At 37.8% G+C, this 25,301-nt stretch overlaps 1 protein-coding gene across 1 annotated transcript in view; it reads right to left on the bottom strand.

Moving 5' to 3' along the window:
• Positions 1–25,301, bottom strand: part of Herc4 (HECT and RLD domain containing E3 ubiquitin ligase 4) — a 768,218-nt gene that overhangs the window by 574,100 nt on the left and 168,817 nt on the right. The window contains exon 6 of the mRNA XM_090378812.1: positions 21,896–22,019. Coding sequence (XP_090234938.1) covers positions 21,896–22,019 — 124 coding nt within the window. The remainder of the gene's footprint in view (positions 1–21,895; positions 22,020–25,301) is intronic.

The following is a 25,301-nucleotide window of genomic DNA, read 5'->3' as shown; positions in this document are numbered from 1 at the left end:
ATCAACTTCAACAACAAGTGATGGAATTCGGTTCCACCAACCAACCACCCGCTGGCCAAAGGCAAATTTCCGCACATCTATCCGACATCCGTCCTTCCTCAATTTGAATTTATGCCCTCTGAGGTGATTATTCTGAGCAAGATGAAGAATCCCATTGGCATTGAGCATGCTCAAACCATTCAAAGCCTTATACACCTCTATCAGATCACCGCGCCGGTGCCTAGTCTCCAAACTCTGTAATTTGCAAAACTTAAGCCTTTCTTCGTTAGAGTAACCCTTTGTTCCATTCACTAACCGTGTTGCCCTTCTCTGTACCCGTTCCAGAAGCTCTACATCCTTCTTGAAATGAGGCCTCCAGACCTGTATACAGTACTCAAGACGTGGCCTAACCATTGCCTAACCAAACCCTTCCCTTTACCTCTGATGGTAGTTACCTCCTTGAATAAATCCCACTTCAACACACTGTGATCACTGCCACCTAGTGGTTCATTTATCTGCAGATTCTTAATGCATGAAGAATCACTACTGATAATCAGATCAAGAGTATTGCTCCATCTTGTTGCCTCACGAACATGCTGATGTAGAAAACAATCATCCAATAAATTCACAAAAGCCTTGCTAGTGTGCAAGTGACCAACCCACAAATTCCAGTCAATATCTGGGAAATTAAAATCTCCCATTATAAGACTCTCTGATTTACTGGCCCACTCTATTTCCCTGTAAAATATCTTATTATACTCATCAGAGTCATTAGGCCTATAGCACACTCCTACTCTCAATTTTGATTTCCCTATGCTTATGTCACACCAAACTGACTCGACACTGCCCTGTCCATCGATGTCGACTGGCTTCACTTCCTTGGACTTTATGTGTTTCTTAATTAATAGCATAACCCCCTCCTCCCCTCCTGTCCTGTCTATCCTTTCTATACACATTGTATTCCCCAAATTCCAGTTCCGCATTACTTATATCTGTGTGACACCACGTCTCTGATATCCCAACAATATCTGCCTTTGATGTTTTGAGCAATACCTCAAATTCATCAAATTTATTTACCAAACTCCTAGCATTGGTGTACACGCAGGTATACATGCACCTGTTTCTATTCTTAGCTACCCTAACACAACCCACGTGTTTACTTGTACCGCAATGACTCCCAGTAGTCTCTGAAATATCCTGCATCTTGTTTTTCAGGCTTCTGCTCATTTCAATAGAAGCAGTGCAAGAATCACTTCCACCTCTGCCAGTGGCTACTGTTAATCTATTAGTCCTTGTATCACCCCCAACTAGCAGTTTTCCGACCCACCTAACACTGCCTAGACAGCATCAGCAAAAATTCTTGCACCCTTTCTATTTAAGTGTATCCCATCCCTGTAGAAGCAATCTCTCCTGTTAACAAGTACAGTCCAAGCTGAAAAAAATTCTACCCCTTGAGCCTTGCACAATCCCTCCAGGGCCGAATTGATCGACAAGGCTCTCATCATATACTCCCTCCTATCGTGTCTGGGCAGAATTGCAGACACTTTCAAATTCAACCCTAATTCACGGCTTTTTTTCAACAGTGATCTGTACTTGCTAAGTAATTCCGCCGGTCTCCTACTCTTAATATCATTAGTGCCAACGTGTACAACTATATCACCTTTTGTGCCCTTAAAAGATGATATCCGCTCTACAACGTCTTCAACCTTTGCCCCTGGCAGACATACCCTGGTCCTATTCCACCTATCCTTTTTACAAAGTATGTTCCCCGTTTCCCTGACAATAGAGTCACCAACAACTACTAGTTCCTGTGGGACCAGCGCATTCTGCCTAGGGGGCTGCCTCTGTGTTGTCTGATGACCAAGTGCAAGCTCTGGCGTTGATGTGGGCAGCTGAGAGCTTGATGGGTCCCTCAATTTATTTCCTTCGAGGGCATCCACCCTGTCCTTCAAGCTCTCATAAAGGCCCATAACAACGCTGAGTTGTCGCCTGATTTCCTTGCACTCCTTACATCGTGCACACACAAAGACATCCACCTTGGCAGTATCATGTCCCGTACCCAACTGCTCCGCAAACATCAAGCAAACAGTGCATTTTAAAAGACTGTGATTCAGAGGGCAACTGCCCCCCTCAGTTCTCCCCTGAACCACAGCACTCCCATTAGCTTGAGCCTTTTGCTTTGCTGCTCTGGTCAGAGTCATGATTCCGATTTAATTCAATAAAATTTCAAAACAAAAATTAAATCCTTAAGTTATATCCCAAAACAGTTATGTTATATATATACTTTTTTTTTTTTTTGTATCTAGTGTTTTCTACGAGTTCCCTTTATACAACTTCCGTATCACGTGTACCACTATAGTTATGTATTAATTATTTGTTACGATTAAGTCGTTATATATATATATAGAGTTAAAAATACAGTTTAATTGACAATAAAGTTTATCAAGATTAATAGATTTACTGATTAATTGACAATATTATATTATGCACTATACTACACTAAGCTTATGCTATCGTGTAAAAATGGCGGGAATTCACGAACGGTACTTCTACCGACTCGTAAGTATTGATTAGCTTCCAAATCTCGCTATCTCAATTTAGAATAAACTAAGTATCCTGACTAGGTCTATAATGTACTTATAGAAGATAATTTTATATAACAATTGGTTAATAAATCGACTAAATTTGGTTAAAAAAAAAGACCTCTCGTTCAATTTGTGACACGTGGATTTGATACCGTTACCGATACTAAGTAATACCTACAAAATCTCTGTCTAAGTTAAACTTTAAACTAAGTATCGTAACTAGGAATATAAAGCTACTCTAGAAAATAAGTTAATATGACAATTTAAACTAATAAATCAGAAAATAAATCAGGAAAAACTTCTCTGTTCGAAGAGCTTCAAGGAGCTACGTCCGCACAGGCTAACCTCGCACCCAGACTCCCAGTTAAAAGTGAGCTACATGCTCAAGTGTAGTCCCCTGATGAAATACCTGATCATGTATCAATAATTATTTCTGCTGACATCAGATCCTGCATATTTTGCATTACCTATATTCAACCATTTTCTAAATATGTTCCCCCACCCCACATCTGATGACAGCTATAACATCTTCATTTTTACTTGCATTATATTATTATTTTGATATACTAATTTTCCTTTACAGTTGCCCCACTTTATATTGGCTTTGTAATTCAGCCCATAATTTTTTCTTAATTTATCATAACCCCTAGGATTTTAACATTCTTTCACCTTTCACAAATCTACTACACTTCTTTTTCTACTTTCCTCATCCTGCTAGTTGCTGGCACTTTGTATAACAATCACACAGGTGGTAGATGACTCTCATCAACCGGTGCAATACCACCACTTTGCTTATTGGAGGCTTGAAGTGGTGAAACCCATGTTTAGTCTCTAGAGCAAAGTTTCCAGCAACCCCCCCCCCCCCATACTTCTCCTTCAACCCTTGCATGGTACTAAATACTATAGGTTTTGATACCTTTCGTGTTTGGGGATTTCATAAAAAAAAAAAAAAAAAACATCCATTTATGCATATTTAATTCAATATATTAATACAACTTTTTAATACAAATTATATATATATTAAAAAAAGGTTCTTGTTTATACTCTGGCATGACCACCAAGTCAGTGGAGTTTACAATAAATCATCAATACAACATTTATCGTATTCAACAATCACGGGCTTGAACCGTGATCCACTCAAAGAGTGGGTGCTACTGCACTCTCGCTCCTTACCTACTATCCTTATACTATACAGGCACCTGGCTTACGTAATACTCGATTCACAAAAATTTGACTTTACATACATTTTTGTCTGCCGATGCAAACTTAAAAAAAAAAAAAAAAAAAACGTGGAAACATATTTTGGATTCCGTAGGAATAAATGGAGGTACCGTGAAAATATCATAATGTGAACCAAATAACAAATTGTTTTTTTTTTGGTAATTCATTCCAAGACCTCGAAAGTTAAAATTCCCTATATAACTAAGCTATTTATCTCTCTAAAAGGTCATTTTTTATAATGGAAATTGTATTACAATTTCATTGTTATCATATGTTCCGTTATAAGAATAAATTTGAATGCCTTTGTGATATTTTTCTAAAACACATTTCTGGAGGTCACTACCATTAAACAATAAAAACAATTTGCACCTTCTGGCTTTACTGTTAGCGCAATGTATTATAAATGGGTAGTAAACTCGATCTTATTGCATTTGCGATAATGCCAATAACTGGAATTCTGTGGGTTTTTACGTTTCGGTATTATGGTGAAATGAGTTCCCCTTCACTGAAATCTTCAATCATTTAAAAAACATAAATAAATTTTCTGAATCTTCTCTTCATTCCTATTTACTTATCACAATGGTGAAGGGAAAAGGACCAACAGAAAGTGCAAATGCTGGTGGTGCTAGGAAACAAAACAAAATTGATTTAGAAATGAAAATGATTAATTAAGAAGTATGAAGCAGGACAAAGTTTGTCATCTACTGCACAGAATTAGGTCTCACTGCTTCAACAGCAAATACTATTTTAAGAGACAGTGCCTATAGAAAAGAACATGTTAAAGGATCAAAACATTTAAGATCAACAGTGATCACAAAACAGCGTTCAGGTGCTATATCGAAGATGGAAAAGCTATTAATAATATGGTTGGAAAATCAGATTCAGAAGCGAGTGCTCCTGAATCCAATGGCCATTCAAGCAAAAGCAAGAAGTATTTATGAAGATATTAAGGGTAAAGTAAGGTGAATCCCAAGTTCGTGGCAACCAACAGGTGGTTTAATAACTTCAAGCATCGCACTGGTTTCCAAAAAATTAAAGTATGCGGTGAAGTTGTCAGTGCTGATTCTACAACTTCAGAGAAATTTTGTGATGCTTTGGAAAAAACTCCTAAATCTCTACAGCCCTCAACTTCCACAGCAGCATGCTTATCAGCTGGAGAGGTAATTCTGGCAACGATGCTCGAAAGGTAAAACTTGCTGACGTTATGCCTGTCTCCTCTTTTTGTAATTTTATAATTTTGAAATTTTGTACACTTTTGTAATTTTTCCTGCACGAAATAAAAAAATTGAATAAATAATTCTATTTACATGTTTTTCAAACATTTCTTTTTTGCTTCAATCAAATTCAGTGTGCATAGTTGCGAGTGCTGCATAAGCATTTAGGGGAAATTCCGATTTACATAAAATTTGAGTTACGAAGAGTTCCACAGAACACAACCCTTACATAAGTTGGGGAGTTGCTGTACATGATATGTGAGCAAACAATGGCAAAACAATCGAGAGAGCGTGGATCCTAAATGAACTTGAAATCAACAATCAGAAAGATGGTTTTTAATAAAAACAGAAGGGTTATCGCTAAGACCAAAGTTATGGCGGTCTTGCAATATGCCAAATTTCCAGGCTCTACTGTATACTTTTCAATATCACAGAAAACTGTTAGTAGATGTTCGGATTTAATTTAAGCATCACAAATGTACATTTCAAGTCTGATTAAATGAACCAAAGTGGCTCTGTTTCTTCAGAAACAGATGTGTCCTGGAAAGCAGACCATTTGTTTCCAAATATCATATAAGGCAAGCATTAACCATTCTTTCCAGGAACTTGCACAAACAGCTAGACAGAGCAATGAGAAATAGTTACATGGATTTCTAAGATCCTTTCCTGGTTTTGGGAAGGGAAGAATGACTGCCTTCCTCCAGGAATCCGTAAATTCTTTGCAAAGAAAGATTATATTAAGTAAAGCTAGAAGATGATCCTTAGACTGCTTTGAAAGGAGGTTTATCAATTCTTAGTGGATGTCAGTTCTCATGAGGAAGTTCTGGCCCCACAGAACTTCCTCATGAGAAAATAAGTGCTGCACTTATCTCTTCCTGTATAAAAGGCTTGTATGGTTCAAGCCCTTTTGAAGAGAAGTTTAGAGTAAGTGTTTCTTGCTTTTCTCTTTTAGTGTCAAGAACTCTGAGGGGAATACGGTTATTGCAGAGATTTTCTCAAATATTTCCCTTGGAGTATTTGCAACTACAGGTGGATCTGCAATTGGACATCCATTGTGGTCTAGCATCACTGAAGGGCACAGTGCATATTTTCCCTTCATTTTCCAAATCTTATCCCAGACTAATTTTGAGCTAGCAGCCTAGGTTATGGAGATGGTAAAATGGATCCAAGATTTCCATTGGCTCTGGCATCAGATATAGCATGCTTTGGCATGAGCATGTTTAAAGAATATTAAATTCTCTGTGGTTGGATATCGGTGGACTATCCCCCCACATGCCTTGATTTGGATTTTTCTGGCTGCTGTGCATTCTGAATTTACCATTTGGAAATGATGGAAACCATGTAGTTGTTTTTGGAATTGCAACTGCTTCTGCACGAACCATACCTTCTGTAATGTGTATAACTGCATCATTGATGAGCATCAGGCTTACTCTTGTGATGTCAAAATGTGCCAGATGTCCAAAGGCATTTCAGTCAGCCTTATCAACCTTCCAATGAAATATCCTTGGTGGCTGACATGGTCTTTTTGCAGTCAGAATAGATATTACAGGGAAGAGTGATCACTCCCATAGGGATTTTCTTCAACTTCTCATATGAAAAAAGGGAGGGGGGAGAGAGAGAGAGAGAGAGAGAGAGAGAGAGAGAGAGAGAGAGAGAGAGAGAGAGAGAGAGAGAGAGAGAGAGAGAGAGATCAATGATAGTAAACATATAGGGAAACACCTTTTCCCATAATAAACATATGGGAAAAGGTGTTTGTTCCCACATTTAGGGGGGGGGGGGAGAGAGAGAGAGAGAGAGAGAGAGAGAGAGAGAGAGAGAGAGATATTTTCGAGCATGCACTATTTTTTCATCCCTCCTATTATTAATTTCTGCACTACCCCACAGGATATTACATCCTGTTAAGATCCCCTAATAAGAGAACAGGAGCAACAAGTTGTGCAATGAGATCATCAAGGTTTGTCTGGGAGATGTCAATTCCAAGTGAAAAATATACTGAACAAACTTTCAGAACTTCCATGTTATGTAATGTAGGAAATTCATTTGGCTTTTGATATGTCTCCTGCAAATGAAAGCACACTGTTTATGCTTATGGAGGAGGGCTTCGATGTCATCCATGTTCCATCGGAATCCTGAAAATTCCATTGTATGAATTTGGCCATTATTTGGACTTAGTGGATCCATTGGATGGCTTCCTAAGTGCTGAAGGCTTCGTTTTTTCAGTCTTGAATTTATCTTCTTTTGGGGGGGGGGGAGGAAGTATGGATGCTGTGGTGTCCATTTCTTCCTTGGCAAAGAGTTCCAAAGGAAGCAGTGCCTCCTTTACCTCAATGTCCACATTTTCCTGTGTTACAACAGGCACTGTAGGTTTATCTTATCCCTATCACTTTTTACCAGTAGAGCATTAGGAGGCACAGATAGCAGTGGCAGCTGATTGGTCCTTCTGGGTGGGATTTTGCAAGCTTAGTAAATAGCAAGCAATGGGAGTAAATGACTCTGATGGTGGTCTGGTCATCCCTGTTTGCAACCCTATGGTACACTTTCCAGAAACCTTCTGGCACATAAGGGTCTGCTACTATTTACTGGTTGGGTGTGTTTCCTGACTTCTTGGTGCAAAATGTTCAGCTCTGTTTTCAGTTTTTGGATTTCTTTCTCTTCCTTCCACTGCTGCCACACTTGAGTATGCAGGGTATTCTCCTTGGTAATTTGTACAGATTGGCTTGGAAGCTGAACATTCCTTGCTCTCGTGGTCTTTGGCACCACAGGAAGAGGAGCCATGACAGGCTGTTTGCGAGTGACCGTATTTTTGGCATTTAAAACACCTCAGTGGATTTGGGATGTAAATCCTTACTGGGCAGTTTAAGTAGCCTGCTTTGATGGAACTAGAAGGCTGTGGAGTGTTGAATGTAAGGATATAAGAACTAACTTGAATATAAGAACTAACTTGAATATAAGAACTAACTTGAATATAAGAACTAACTTGGGAATGAAATGTCCATCCTTATGCATTGGTATTTTCTTTTTTTTCTTTGTTCTTTCAATTCAGAGCAGATTTCTTCTAAGACATGAAGATCCTACTCTAATTCAAGGAACTAATCTTGGAGGCTACCAGGCTTTACATACCAACTAAGAAATATTGTTCAAGGTTTAGGCCTAAATGGTTTTCAGATGAATTAATGAGACATGTGGCAGAGAAGAAAAATGCATGGGATACATACAAATTAATGGGTGACATGGAAGCCTATGATAGATATAAGTTGGTCTGTAACCAAGTCACAAAGGAGATTAGGCAGGCAAAGGCAGACTACGAAAAATCCTTGGCAAAGGATGCAAACAAAAACAGAAAAGAGTTCTTTACATATTTGAACTCAAGAAGGAAAGGGATGAATCAGATTGGTCCACTGGATACTGATGGTTCAACAGTTGAGGATCCTGCTCAGGTGGCTAACAATCTAAACGAGTATTTTGCATCTACATTCACGCATGAGGAGTTATTCAGGAAGGAGAATGATGTAGGTAAAGTAAACATTGGCAGTGAGCTGGATGATTTTGTAATTACTGAGAGGAAAGTGGAGGAGAGATTGTTGAGGATAAACATAAAAAAGGCACCTGGGGTGGATGGAATCTATCCAGTTATATTAAAGGAGGCAACAAAGGAAGTATGCAAACCCCTAGCCATAATTATGAGAGCTTCTTTGGACTCAGGGGAGGTACCCATAGACTGGAGATGTGCAAAAGTAACCCCAATTCACAAAGGAGGATCAAAGGCTGACACAAGTAATTATAGACCTGTTAGTTTAACTTCTGTTCCAGGTAAATTAATGGAGGCACTGGTTAAAGAAGCACTGCAGGATCATCTAGACAAGAATTCAGTTATAGCTCAGACGCAGCATGGTTTTGTTAAGGGCAGGTCTTGCCTGACCAATTTGATTGGATACTATGATGTAGTCACAAAAGAACTGGATGCAGGGAATGACTTTGATATTATATATTTGGATCTTAGAAAGGCTTTTGATACTGTTGCACATGGAAGACTGCTGCACAAATTGGAGCAGTGTGGCATTGGAAGCAAATTGCTGCTATGGATAAGGGGATAGTTGAGTGGCAGAAGACAGAGAGTGGTAATCAATGGACACTGCTCAACGTGGACTAATGTTATTAGTGGAGTTCCTCAAGGTTCAGTGTTGGGTCCGTTGTTGTTTTCGGTGTTTATGAATGATATTGATGATGGGATATCAAGTTTAATGTCCAAGTTTGCAGATGATACAAAGGTTGGCAGGGTCGTTAAGGACACTACTGACGCTATGCTGCTGCTGCAACAGGATCTGGAAAGGTTGAACAGATGGGCTGAGAGGTGGCAAATGAAGTTTAACATTGAAAAATGTAAAGTACTACATATGGGAAACAGTAACCCCTGAGCAACGTATCAACTCTGTGGTACTACACTGACAGTGGTGGAGAATGAAAAGGACCTGGGGTAATTGTGCAGGCAGATATGAAGTTCTCTGAGCAGTGCAGACGAGCTGCAAGAGTAGCTCATGGTGTCTTGTCAATGATATACAGGAATTTTTCTAGCAGGGATAAGGAGGTGATTATTCCCTTGTATAAGGCAATGGTTAGGCCACATCTTGAGTACTGTATACAGGTCTGGAGGCCTCATTTCAAGAAGGATGTAGAGCTGCTGGAACGGGTACAGAGAAGGGCAACAAGATTAGTGAATGGAACAAAGGGTTGCTCTTACGAAGAAAGGCTTAAGTTTTGCAAATTACAGAGTCTGGAGACTAGGCACCGGCGAGGTGATCTGATAGAGGTAGGGCTTTGAATGGTTTGAGCATGCTCAATGCCAATGGGATTCTTCATCTTGCTCAGAATAATCACCTCAGAGGGCATAAATTCAAATTGAGGAAGGACGGATGTCGGATAGATGTGCGGAAATTTGCCTTTGGCCAGCGGGCGGTTGGTTGGTGGAACCGACTTCCATCACTTGTTGTTGAAGTTGATAGCCTGAACAAATTTAAAGCTCAACTGGACAGGTATTTCGAACGAACAGAGGGGTGAAATGGGAGTGGGGTTTTTTTTTTTTTTTTTTTTTGGCTGATGCTGAATAAGCTTGCTTTCTTGCATCATATGCCTCTACTAATGCTAATATGACACCACATGAAGGATTCAGAGTTTTATGGGGTTACAATGAATGGTATCCCCCCCTCCCCCATCTATGGGGTTTACAGAATTTGCTGGGCATATTTTGGACTTGAGCCATTGACTAAAATGTTTCCAGAATGCAGTCCTTTTCACGGATTCTGCCAACTCTTCTAATTCTTTCTGGATGAAGAAAGGTGACGTTTTCCTGACTGCCTGATCTCCAGTGAAATGGAGATTGAGCAAAAGCAGTGTCTTTGATGGTGATGTATCCTCAATTCTACTCTTTTGACTTAAGTGTTCTCTACATCACCTGACTGATTAGGTAACGATCGTGTTGGGGTCCCAGAAGGAGAAGATAAATTTTAATTAACTCCTGAGAGTAAAATAAAAAATTCTGATGCCCCAAGTGCCTCACGCACCATGGAGCCCTATGAGGAGGTGCCAACTCGCAAACTAGCAGGTACTGCATATGTGAATAGGATGCCAAATTCGCTTAGACATCGTACCCACATTTTCAATAAGTCTTGACCCTGACCCAGAACCAAAGGGAAGGAGACTTACTGGAATGCAATTGACCCTAGCAGTAAGAGCCATCCACTGATTGATCCCAGAAGGACCAGTCAGACCTCCCATCTTGTTGAAGCAGGAGCCAAGTGGTGTATTAGGGCTGAGCCCCCCCCACCAGATCCCCCTTTCAAAGTTTCCACAGGTTACAGAGCAGGAGCACAGCTACACACTCTGGATTCCAATGATATAATAACCCAGAAACCAAAGTATATGAGTTGGATCCCAGCAATGCTAATCTGAAAGCCCAGCATCACTGGGAGGTCCTCTCATCACGTACAGGTACTCACATTGAGCATACAAATGATAATTTATATGTTCAATAATTTTAGCTAAAAATTATTAAATTGTCAGTGGATATAAATCTATAAGAAGTACAGATTAGTGTGTAATCAAGTTACTCAGGGAGTTAAGCAGACTAAGGACAATTTATCAGGGGCCTTTAGACGTAAAGGGATTTATCACCTTAGTCCACTGGATATGAATGCCATAACTATTGATGATCCTGTACGGGTCACTGATACTCTGAATAAACATTTTGCATCTGCATTCACACACAAAGAAGTATTTGGAAATGCAGTTAGCAGAATATTTAATACTGATTGGGAGTTAAATGATTTTATAACAACAGAAATTACATAATACATTTAGGGCAATAGCCTCAGTAGGCAGGAGTTAACTAAAGTATAAGTTAGTGTAGAGAATCATGTCTATACGCAGCCACTACTGAGTAATGGTATATTTAAGTGCAGGTAGTTCTCGACTTTACGAGTTAATTCGTACCTAGTGTGCATTCGTAAAGTGGCAATTTATTTCCCATAGACATAATGTTAAAAATAGTGGTTAAGTTCTCAACAATCGAATAAGTTAGCTAATTAGTTTATGTTTAAACAATGATTGATTTATCCAAAGAAATGAAAACCTAGTTTTGTAAAATCAAGCAAATTATAGTAATAGAGAAATTATTTATGACTTACAAATGTTAAAGAATGTTTATTCTTCATCATCAGCGACTAAATGCACACTCGTTTATCACTCATTACTGGCTCGGCACTCAGTTTGTTGCACAAGGAATCATCTTCTTCAGAAATGCTTCGAGAAGCGTTTATTTATAAGATAATCTTCTCTTTTCTTTATAAATTTCAATAGCACGTATAAGCATTTTTTAACGGAAAAAAATTTCAACTAACACGATTTGCGTGGAGTAACAAATTTACTAAGCTTACGGGGGGAAAAAAAGGAATGAAGAGAAGATTCTGAAAATTTATTTATGTTTTTTATACAGTTGACGATTTCAGTGAAGGGGGCACACATTTCACCATAATAACGTAAAAACCCACACAATTCCAGCTATCGGTATTTTCACAAATGCAATAATATCGAGTTTACTACCCGTTTATAATTGCTTGCAATAACAGAAAAGCCCAATAAACTGGAAAGTCAAATTGTTTTTATTGTTTTATGGTCGTGACTTCCATAAATGTGTTTTAGAAAAATATCACAAAGCCATTCAAAATTGGTTCTTATAACAGAACATATGATAACGATGAAAGTGCAGTGCATTTTAATGATTTGAATTGGTAATTAATATAATTTACACTATAAAACGACCTTTTAGGGAGTTATATAGCGAAAATTTTAACGTCCGAGGTTGTGGAATTAATTACCAATAAACAATGTGTTTTGGGTTCACATTATATTTTCGCGCTACTAGGGTAATGGATTAATATCATAAAGTGGGGTACACTGAATTGTATAGCTACGCGCGTGGTTTGAAATGCAGCATTTATGAATGTTTAGCATTCATTTTTTACAATTAATGTTCATATTTTCAATTTTGTTGATACTTGGGGGAAAAAAACTCGTAAAGCGAGAACTGCTGTTGTGAATACCTTCACAACGAGTTATCATGATATTGTTCTACCTCGAATAAGTAACACTTCACCAATGGAGAAGACTACTGTTACTTATTCTTGGTGGATACCACCACCATTTCGGAGCTTGTTGGCTCCTCATCATAACACCAGGATCACTGCAACATCACGGTACCTGCCCACCCACCCACCGATGTTTCCCATTTTTCAACTACTTAGTTAAAAACTAAGTACAGATCAACCATCACTAATTTCCGCGAATGTAATTTCAAATTTCCCGGGTCAGTGCACCGACTTGCCGCTACTGTTTTGGTGGTGTTGGTTGCAGCATCAGCTGTTGGCATGAACTTGTAAATACTGGCAAGCCATTCCTATTTGTTTTTCTGCATTTATTATTATAACCTGCTCACATTTAGCACCAGCCATGGTTCCAACATATAAAGGAAGTGCCTCTCATGGTGTAAAGCGCAAAAAACCGCACATTGTCCATAACAGATAAAGTTGAACTTCTGAAAAAACTCGACAGTGGTGTGTCTGTGAGAAGTTTAACTCTGCTTAGTTGTAAATTCCAGCAATTTTTTTCAGTTCCTCTTATTTTAGTTTTTAGTAATTTTCTTTTAGCCATTCCTTTTTAGATTTTTTTTTTTTTTACAGCACACTTGTACAAATTTGCGGAAAAACAACACAATATAATGGATAACACAGTGTACTAACAAACTTGTTTTCACAAAATCACTAACAATACTGACAAACTTAATGCGATGTTTGAGAGTTTATTTTATTACAGTGCTCACTGTGCATGCAATAAACTGATCACAAACGACCTTCATATGTATGCCGTAATAGCATCACAAGTATGGGGGCCCACATGGCTTCTCAAGAAATAAAGTAACCTACTGGGCCACATATATGCGACACAAAAAAAAAAAAAGACACTTTTTTTGATATTTTAAGCGAAAAAACGATAATACTGACATTACAATATTTATTTTAGAATTACTAATCAAATTATTTGCTAAATATTTTCTGGTACCTGTGGAACTTTTTTTTCTTAAACTAGCTTGGCAGTCAACATGTTAAAGGTAGGATGAGGTAGTTAGCTGTTGGGTAAACTGTATGTGCTAAAATAACCACCAATGATCGGCAAACTCACTAATCTGGCACCCCACAGGTCCCAACGCTGCTGGATTAGTGATGGTCGACGTGTAGTTTCAACTACTTAGTTTTTCCCACAAAGGTGGGAAAACATTGTTAATAATCAGTTGCCAATAACCAAGGGTATTTTACTTCAATATAAAATTTACTTCAATATATCTATATAAAACTAAGCATGGATTGAAAATGGCAACTGAGGTTTAACAGACAAATAAAAGATACTTCATCATTTGAGTAGCAGTAATCAAATATGTAAACTTGAATATAAGTAGTCAAATATGCAAAAAGGCCTAAATGTAACTATGCAGTCCAAATGAAATTCAACGAACAGCACAAACAAGCTGCTAGAACAGCCTATGGAGTTCTGTCAGTAACACAAGAACTTTGACAGTAGCGACAAGAAGGTAATTATCCCATTGAGTAAGACACATGGTTAAGCCACTTACAGGCCAGGAAACCTAATTTTGGGAAAGACAAAGATCTGTTGCAAAGGGTGCAGAGAAGAGTCACAAGATGAGTTGGTAAGAATATTATTTTGTGCAGACTCTGACAGATGAAACAGAGGGCATAAATTTAAACGGAAAAAATATGGCTCCAAATAGATGTGTGGAAATTTGCATTCGGACAAAAGGTAATCAATTGTTGACAGAAACACCCACATAGTGCTGTGGAGATAGGTAGTTTGAATAAATTTTGGATAAAGGATAAATTATTTGAAAGGATAGGAGAAAGGAAAGTTTGAACAAATTACTGGAAGGAATGGGGAAACAAATAATCTGCAGATAAAGGAACCACTAGATGGCAGTGATCAAGTGTGCTGAAATTGGATTTACTCAAAGAGGTAACTACCATCAGGTTTTTTCCTCTGGTAAAGGTGACTACGGTGATCTGGGACAGTATTTAAATTCTATACGGTGGGACCAACTGATGATGTTACCAACAGCAAATTCAAAATGGGAGGCATTCAAAGAATGTATCTTGGAAACAACTAAGAAATATTGTCAAGGTTTAGGCCTAAATGGATGTCAGATGAACTAATGAGACATATGGCAGAGAAGAAAATGCATGAAATACATATAGATTAATGGGTGACATGAAAGCCTATGATAGATATAAGCTGGTCAGTCACCAAGTCACAAAAGAGATTAGGCAGGAAAAGACAGATTATGAGAAATCTTTGGCAAAGGATGCAAAGAAAAACAGCAAAGAGTTCTTTACCTATGTAAACTCTAGAAGGAAAGGGATGAATCAGATTAGTTCACTGGATATTGATGGTTCAACTGTTGATGATCCTGCTCAGGTGGCTAACAAACAAAATGAGTATTTTGCACCTACATTCACACATGAGGAGTTATTCAGAAAGGGAAATGCCAGAGGTGAATTAAACTCTAGCAGTGAGCTAGATGATTTTGTAATAACTGAGAGTAAAGTGAAGGGGTAATAGAATTAGCATTAGTAGAAGCATTTGATGCAAGAAAGCAAGCTTATGCAGCATCAGCCAAAAAAAAAAAAAAAAAAAACCCACTTCCACTTCACCCCTCTGTTCGTTCAAAATACCTGTCCAGCTGAGCCTTAAACTTATTTAGGCTATCAACCTCCACGACAAGGGATGGAAGTCTGTTCCACCAACCAACCACCCGCTGGCTAAAGGCAAATTTCCGCACGTCTATCCTACATCTGTCTTTCCTCAATTTGAATTTATGCCCTCTCAGGTGATTATTCTGAGCTAGAGGAGGAATCCCATCAGCATTGAGCATGCTCAAACCATTCAAGGCTTTATACACCTCTATCAGATCACCTCGCTGGTGCCTAGTCTCCAGACACTGTAATTTGCAAAACTTAAGCCTTTCTTCATAAGAGCACCCCTTTGTTCCATTCACTAATCTTTTTGCCCTTCTCTGTACTCGTTCCAGCAGCTCTACATCCTTCTTGAAATGAGGCCTCCAGACCTGTATACAGTACTCTAGGTGTGGCCTGACCATTGCCTTATACAAGGGAATAATCACCTCCTTATCCCTGCTGGAAAAATTCCTGTATATCATTGACAATACTCCATGAGCTACTCTTGCAGCCCGTCTGCACTGCTCAGAGAACTTCATATCTGCCTGCACAACCACCCCCCCAAGTCCCTTTCATTCTCTACCACTGTCAGTGTAGTACCACAGAGTTGATACGTTGCTCTGGGGTTGCTGTTTCCCATGTGTAGTACTTTACATTTGTCAATGTTAAACTTCATTTGCCACCTCTCAGCCCATCTGCTCAACCTTTCAGGATCCTGTTCCAGTTTGTATCGTCTGCAAACTTGGACATTAAGCTTGATATACCATCATCAATATCATTTATAAATACAGAAAACAATAATGGACCCAACACTGAGCCCTGAGGGACTCCACTAATAACATTAGTCCACGATGAGCAGTGTCCATTGATTACCACTCTCTGTCTTCTCCCCCTCAACCACCCCTTTATCCATAGCAGCAATTTGCCTCCAATGTCACACTGCTCCAATTTGTGTAGCAGTCTTCCATGTGCAAGAGTATCAAAAGCCTTTCTAAGATCCAAGTATATAATATCAAAGCTATTTCCTGCATCCAGTTCTTTTGTGACTGCATCATAGTATCCAATCAAATTGGTCAGGCAAGACTTCCCCTTAACAAAACCATGCTGTGTCCAAGCTATAACTGAAGTCTTGTCTAAATGATCCTGCTGTGCTTCTTTAACCAGTGCCTCCATTAATTTTCCTGGAACAGAGGTTAAGCTCACAGGTCTATAATTACTTGTGTCGGCCTTTGATCCTCCTTTGTGAATTGGGGTCACATTTGCACATTTCCAGTCTATGGGTACCTCCCCTGAGTCCAAGGAAGCTCTCATAATTATGGCTAAGGGTTTGCTTACTTCCTTTGCTGCCTCCTTTAATATAACTGGATAGATCCCATCCACCCCGGGTGCCTTTCTTGTGTTTATCTTCAACAATTTCTCCTCCACTTTACTCCCAGTTATTTCAAGATTCTGTAGCTTACTGCTAGAGTTGAATAGACCTCTGGCATTCCCCTTGCTGAATAACTCCTCATGTGTGAATGTCGATGCAAAATATTCATTTAGTTTGTTAGCTACCTGAGCAGGATCATCAACAGTTGACCCATCAGTATCAAGTGGACCAATCTGATTCATCCCCTTCCTTCTAGAGTTTACATAAGTAAAGAACTTTTGCTGTTTTTCTTTGCATCCCTTGCCAAGGATTTCTCGTAATCTGTCTTCGCCTGCCTAACCTCCTTTGTAACTTGGTTGCATATCAACTTGTATCTATCATAGGTTTCTGTGTCATGTGTTAATTTGTAAGCATCCCATGCATTTTTCTTCTCTGCCATATGCCTCATTAGTTCATCTGACATCCATTTTGGCCTAAACCTTGAACAATATTTCTTAGTTGGTATGTAAAGCCTAGTAGCTTCCAAGATAAGTTCTTTGAATGCTTCCCATTTTGAATTTGCTGTTGGTAACATCATCAGTTGGTCCCACTGTATAGAATTTAAATACTGTCTCAGTCCATCGTAGTCGCCTTTACGGAAGCAATAACCCTTCCCTTTACCCCTAATGGTAGTTACCTCTTTGAGTAAATCCCACTTCAGCACACTGTGACCACTGCCACCTAGTAGTTCATTTATCTGCAGATTCTTAATGCATGAAGAATCACTGCTGATAATCAAATCAAGAGTATTACTCCCTCTAGTTGCCTCCCGAACATGCTGATGTAGAAAACAATCATCCAATAAATCCACAAAAGCCCTGCTAGTGTGTGAGTGACCAGCCCCCAAATCCCAGTCAATATCTGGGAAATTAAAATCTCTCATTAAAAGACTCTGATTTACTGGCCCACTCTATTTCCCTGTACAGTTCCTTATTATACTCATCAGAGTCATTAGGCCTATAGCACACTCCTACTCTCAATTTTGATCTCCCAATGCTTATGTCACACCAAACTGACTCAACACTGCACTGTCCAGCAATGTCGACTGGCTTTACTTCCTTGGTTTTTATGTGTTTCTTAACTAATAGCATAACCCCTACCCCCTTCCTATCCTGTCTATCCTTTCTGTAGACGTTGTACTCCCCAAATTCCAGTTCTGCATCCCTTATATCTGTGTGACACCATGTCTCTGATATCCCAACAATATCTGCCTTTGATGTTTTGAGCAATACCTCAAATTCATAAAATTTGTTTACTAAACTCCTAGCATTGGTGTACACGCAAGTATACCTGCACCTGTTTCTATTCTTAGCTACCCTAACACAATCCATGTGTTTACTTGTACCGCAATGGCTCCCAGCAGTCTCTGAAATATCATGCATCTTGTTTTTCAGGCTTCTGCTCATTCTAATAGAAGCAGTGCAATAAATCTCTTTCACCTCTGCCAGTGGCTACTGTCAATCTATTGGTCTTTGTCTCCCCCCAAGCTAGCAGTTTTCCGACCCACCTAACACTGCCTCGATAGCATCAGCAAATATTCTTGCACCCTTTCTATTTAAGTGTATCCCATTCCTGTAGAATAGTTGAAGATAAACATGAAAAAGGCACCCAGGGTGGATGGGATCTATCCAGTTATAAAAAATGAGGCAGCAAAGGAAATAAGCAAAACCTTAGCCATAATTATGAGAGCTTCTTTGGACTCAGGAGAGGTACCCATGGACTGGAGATGTGTAAATGTGACCCCAATTCACAAAGGGGGATCAAAGGGCGACACAAGTAATTATAGACCTGTTAGTTTAACTTCTGTTCAGGGAAAATTAATGGAGGCACTAGTTAAAGAAGCACTGCAGGATCATCTAGACAAGACTTCAGTTATAGCTTGGACACAGCATGGTTTTGTTAAGGGAAAGTCTTGACACTTAGAAGTTATAGTATGTCTTAAAGTACTGTTTTATTGGACTAAATTCAAAAAATAGCAAGGGCTTAATTTTTCAGTACTCACCTTGATCGATCTGCAATTGTTATGGTTTGAATGGCAAGAGTTTCACCTTACAAGCCCTTCGTGGGTATTTAACTTCCGATAATAGTCTCGTTAATCGCACCTCCCTTTCCATAAATAATATTTTAGAACTCACCTCTCTACTATTAGACCCCAGGCATTTCAGATTTCACAATCAGATCTTCCAACAAATATTCGGGTTACCCATGGGCTTGGGCATCTCTGCTCCCCTTACCGAAATTTACTTTGCCACAGTTGAAAATAAAATCCTACTATCTTACCCTTCCGAGATAAAGTTATACATGCAATACACTGATGATGTACTTTTAATAGGAAACAAAACTATAATTGATAACCTTTTTACAAAATTCAATTCAATTCAAGACAGACTTAAATACACACTCGAAATAGAAACCAATAAACAAATTAATTTTCTTAATCTCACCATATATAAAACAGGTATTAAACTAGGAAGTAAGATCTATAGAAAGCATACACACACAGGGAAATTCCTACATTTTACATCGCACTACCCTTTCAACATAAAAAAATCCGTTCTCTATAACCAAATCTACAATGCCATTAAATTCAGCACCTCACAAGGCGACCTATCCAATGAGTTACAATATCTCACAAAAAAATTCATAGCCAGAAATTATCCTCCAAAATTAATCCAACATACCATTTCCATTGCAAAAAATAATATCAGTAACCCCATAAAACACATCATAAATAGTAAAACATATCTTGTTCTTCCTTATCATAGTAATCTTGCAGGACAATTTCGGCAAATATTTGCAGGTACAGACATCACTCTTATTTTTTTCCACTTATAACAAACTCGAATCACTTTCAATAAATATAAAGAAACACATAAATATCTAACAAGCAAAATGAATAATATTATTTATTTAATAAAATGTCAACACAATTGTAATGCCTGTCCACAACCAAATTCGGTTTAATCCAATACCAGAGCATACTATCACTATAATAGCTTCAGAACTGGATAATCTAGCGCTGAACTTACTTTACATGCCCACTCCAACAACCATACTCCCTTAGTTGACTCAGCTATTACCATATTAAAATTAAAAAACAGTTACAAAATTTTACAATTCGAAGCCCTCATTATAGAATGGTTTCGTCACCACTCCGATCTAAATATTATAAATGCGAAACTCCCCTTCAATCTTTCTCCGGTTTGGAATCTCACCAATCTGAGATTCTCGCAAGTAACAAAGTGCATCACGGGATTACAAAATTCTTCTTAAATACAGTATGAGTTCCCTTTTCATTTAACTTGCCAACTGAAGACGTTTTTTAACAAAAGTCCTTCGTTACGACTTTTGGCTTATCCACTATTTAGAATCCCAATTTAACCCAATTTAATGACAACCAAGGTTATGTTGTTTGGTTTTTAGGAGCATTAGCAACTAAGGCCATATTGCTCGGGAGATTGCGGTGGTCAGTGCCTGACCTTTCCGCATCCTCCATATTTGGTGGTACAACCAAGGACGGAGTTAGTGCACTTCTACTTCCGTGCGCATATTTTAATCCTGTTTCCATTATAATTACTATTTACCCACCCCTTAATTTAAGAACCGATCACCTTAAAGCTAGTCACCTCTTGCCATTCAAACCATAACAATTGCAGATCGATCAAGATGTATTAAGCCCCTGCTATTTGTTGAATTTGGGAGTCTTGACTGACCAATTTGATTGGATACTATGATGTGGTCACAAAGGAACTGGATGCAGGGAATAACTTTGATAGCATATATTTGGATCTTAGAAAGGCTTTTGATAATGTTGCACATGGAAGACTGTTGAACAAATTGGAGCAGTGTGGCAATGGAGGCAAATTGCTGCTATGGATAAAGGGATGGTTGAGTGGGAGAAGACAGAGTGGTAATCAATGAACACTGCTCATCGTGGACTAATGTTATTAGTGGAGTCCTTCAGGGTTCAATGTTGGGTCCATTGTTTTTCTGTATTTATAAAAGATATTGATGATGGTATATCAAGTTTAATGTCCAAATTTGCAGATGATATGAAGGTTGGCAGGGTTGTTAATGACACTAATGACAGTATGCTGCTGCTGCAACAGCATCTAGAAAAGTTGAGCAGATGGGCTGAGAGGTGGCAAATGAAGTTTAACATAACTTTACAAATGTAAAGTACTACATATGGGAAGCAGTGACCCCAGAGTAACATATCAACTCTGTGGTATCACACTGACAGTGATAGAGAATGAAAAGGATCTGGAGGTAATTGTGCAGGCAGTTATGTTTTCTGGGCAGTGCAGGGGGTCTGCAAAAGTAGCTCATGGTGTCTTGTCGATGTACAGGAATTTTTCAAGCAGGGATAAGGAGGTGATTATCACCTTGTATAAGTATAAGGCAATTGTCAGGCCACACCTTGAGTACTGTATACAGGTCTGGAGGCCTCATTTTAAGAAGGATGTAGAGCTGTGGAACGAGTACAGAGAAGAGCAACACAATTAGTGAATGGAACAAAGGGTTGCTTTTACAAAGAAAGGCTTAAGTTTTGCAAATTACAGTATCTGGAGACTAGGCACCTGCGAGGTGATCTGATTGAGGTGTATAAAGCCTTGAATGGTTTGAGCATGCTCAATGTTGATGGAATTCTTCCTCTTGCTCAGAATAATCACCTGAGGGCATAAATTCAAATTGAGGAAAGACAGATGTAGGATAGATGTGCAGAAGTTTGCCTTTAGCCAGCAGGTAGTTGGTGGAACAGACTTCCATCTTTTGTTGTGGAAGTTGATAGCCTAAATAAATTTAAGGCTGAGCTGGACAGGTATTTGGAATGAATGGAGGGGTGAAATGGGAGTTTTTTTTTTTTTTTTTTGTTTGTTTATGCTGCATAAGCTTGCTTTCTTGCATCATATGCCTCTACTAATGTTAGTGTGGGTATTAGATTCCACTCCCACCCTAACATGCTGGTGCTGCATAAGCTTTGTTTTCTTGCATCATGTAACAATACTAAACATAACCTTACTTAATTAAAATTTTAATAATTTTATTAAATTTAAATTTTAATAAAAATTCAAATTTTAAAAATTAATTTAAATTAATAAACATAACATTAACAAGCTGTCAGTATAAAGTAAATTTAAAATTCTTAAAAAGTTAGTGAAAGTTCTGACCCATGGTAACAATTTTTTTAAATACCTGTGTCAGGGCTGCCGTATGATCTTCTCCACAACAAATATAAACAATATGCTGTGATCTTAAACTCAGCTGAAGTGTAGGAATACATCTGTCAGTTTCATCATTCAATCCTAACTGACCAAATCTGTCAGAAACAAAAAATTAAAATAAAACCACAAATAAATAAAAATAATAGTAATAAATATAAAACAGTACTTTACAACACTAACTGTTTCATTACTGTAAACATTCAGTAATGAAAATACCAATATAGTTGAGTTTGCAAATCCCCTAACTGCCCTATTATTGTATTCTAATAATAACGTAAAAATAAGATTCTATCTTCCATAATGAAAAATTACAATTTAGATATACTAAATTATATCTTAAAGATATTTAGAAATATATAGTAACTCCAGAGATTTTTTCATTAAGTATACACTTGCACAGAGTAAGCCAAATATTTTACACTGGGCAGCTATGTGAAGCATCATTAGAAAACTCTTGGGGAAAAGCAAACAAAAATCTCATTATTTTAAAGCTCAGGTGTTTATAATTTCTTTAATGTTAGGAAATATCATTCAGTTGACTACAAAACCAAACCAAGGAAAATTTGATCCATTGAAACCTAATCCTTAATACACAAAAACTGAAATATCTCATTAGAAAATTTAATTTTAAGAAAATTTTGTTGGGCAATTTCTTGGAAATAATTAAAATTTATACAGTTGTGCCCCTGTATCCATGATGTGTTATCTGTGGTTAACCACAGAAAAAAAATGAAAAACTTAACACGTACTACTCGAGTGTCCAATACGATGCTTCCCTTTATTTTTTACAATGTTGTGTAGGTTTGGTCACCAACATTATGATTCTTTAGAGATTTAACGGATGGACCGTGTTAAAACTTTTGAATAATTTCAAGTTTTTGTTTAATTTGAAAGCAAAACTCCTGCGTTTGCCCATCATTTTTGCAATTTTTAAACAAAAAAAAAAAAAAAAATCTGACATACCTGGCATAAATAACAAAACAAAATTTGTCTTTTTACAGTGCAACAGAACACAACACACTAAATCAAACTAAACATTTGGTCTCCCTTTTTTCTTTTTTTTTTTTTCTTTTTTTTTTTTTTTTTTGAGCAGCAGGTGTGTAGACAGCGGGGGTTGCAAGATAATCGGTACACTAATCTCCCAATGACGGCTTATAACGCCACTTCTTGTCACTTATTTACGACTTGCAAAATATCTGTTTATACCTTTCTAGTTGTTACTTGAATTTTATGATTTCTGTTTTTTTTTATTTATTTATTTTTTTTATTTGGAGTCTTGAAGTGTTCCAGTTAATTCAATCCCAGTAAATCGAGAGTCTGCTGTACTTTATTATTACCTTATTTAATGTTGGTAATGTCTTACTGTGTGTTTAATTTATCAATTAAACTTTATTATATGTATGTACAAGAAAATCACGTTATATATGGGGTCAGCAGGTTCGCTTATATCCGCAATTTCAGCCATCCACGGTTACTCTTGGAACGTATCCCCAGCAGATACAGGGGTCTTACTGTATACCAAATGAAAACTTAAATGCATGATTTAAGGCTATAAATAATTAATTAAACAGCTACAAATAAACATCCTACAAATTATAAGATTATTCAGAAAAATTTGCACACAATCAGGCAATGATTTATTGGGAATAACCCTACAGAAATTGCTACATGCCAGTAATATTTATGAACAGGCATATTAGTAATATTCTGATGGAAAAATAATATTCCATCAGAATATTACTAACTTAAGTATAAGTGGACAGACTGACCAATTTAGAATGATGGTAGAAGGCAAAAATAGCAAGCACAATGTGCACTAATTTTTTTGTGATGAGATGCACGAATATCAGCTTTTTATTTATTTTTTTTTTTTGTTGGGGGATTTGGGAGGGCTACTAGCAGATCAGATATGCTAGTAGCCTTCCCAAAGCTAGCAGTAGGTTGTTAGAAATCAGCACTGAGGCAACAAGGCCTTGAGGTATAAGTGCATGTGTGTGTACTTCATGATTGGTTTGAATGCTTGAATGGATGCAAGTTAGTTACTAAGAGAAAAAAATCATACAACTCTTGCCCAAAGCTGAAGAATTTGGCCATAGTTGTGAAAAAAAAGCCCAAAAGAATTCCTCACTTTTCAATAGGATTCCAAATGAGTACTTTTCCACAAAACATTTCCAGACAGTAATTATAACAACTGTTCTAGCTGAGAGAATACTACTTCTGTTTAGTGTGTGCTAGTTCTTATGGTCCCACCACTCCCTTTGCTTGCAATTAGCTAGCCTTGATTGAAGAGAATCTCTCTCTGGTTTCTGACAAGATCTGAATCCAAATCTTTGCAAATGAAAGACTTGTGGTGAAATATACCATATTATCTTGGATGGCAAGAACAAGTAAATTCAGATGAAAATGAGTTATTTTCATATATAATGGCCCATGCAACTCCTTTTACCTTTTTCTCCTAATGCACTCCACCCTTAAAAATCAGTTCTCAATCTGAAAGGACAAGATCTGGCTTGAAAATGATACATAACATTTTCAATCTAAAACATTTTAAAATATTTAGGTCATAATCCCATTATATAAGGCTATTGTTATACCACACTTGGAATACTGTGCTCAAGTATGGAGACTGCATCTAAAGAAAGACTGATCTTCTTGTAAGGGTTCAAAGATGGGTAACACACCTGGTGAGATTGACAAAAGAGCATCCATATGAGGAAAGACTTCAAATATGTGGGTTGCAGAACTTGGAAACTTAGAGGAGACTTTGATTGAGGTGTTTAAGGCACTGAGAGGCATAAGTAAAATGAATGAGGATGAAATTTTCATGGTTATAAAATTCTAGAACTAGGGGCCATAAATTCAAGTTACGGGGGGGGGGGGGAGAGAAGGTTAGACTTAATTGCAGAAGTTTTATTTTAGCCAGCAAGTTACAAATTACTGGAATAAGTTACCTACATTGGTGGTAAAGGCTCACAGTTTGGGGAAATTCAAAGGTCAGTTGGATAGTTACCTACAGTAGGAGGGGAATGCATAGGTTGTCTATTTCTTTTATTATTTATCTTTTTAAATTTTCTTCTTATTATTTTTTTATTTTTTTGGCTGGTGCAGCCTAAGCCATAGGCTTCCTTGCACCATGTAGCCATTGCTAATACTAAATATTTTCAGAACTGTAGGGTTACACGACATACCTAGTTTCCAAGGACAATCCTCAGAACTGACTACCTGTCCCCAATTTTCAGAAAATATCCACAATTTCAGAAAGGTAACTCATAAAATAATTGAGACTACTATCATTCCACGTCAATACTATGCACATTACATCACAAGCTGTCTCCAAATGGTTAATGATGTCATTGTGGTTGCAGTTGAATGGCATA

Source organism: Mastigoproctus giganteus, chromosome 8 (assembly GCF_048544385.1).
Source record: "Mastigoproctus giganteus isolate SK-2022 chromosome 8, ASM4854438v1, whole genome shotgun sequence".
In the NCBI taxonomy this organism is placed as follows: domain Eukaryota; kingdom Metazoa; phylum Arthropoda; class Arachnida; order Uropygi; family Thelyphonidae; genus Mastigoproctus; species Mastigoproctus giganteus.
Note: the sequence above shows the minus strand (reverse complement) of the source record. Positions and strands in the feature narration are given on the sequence as shown.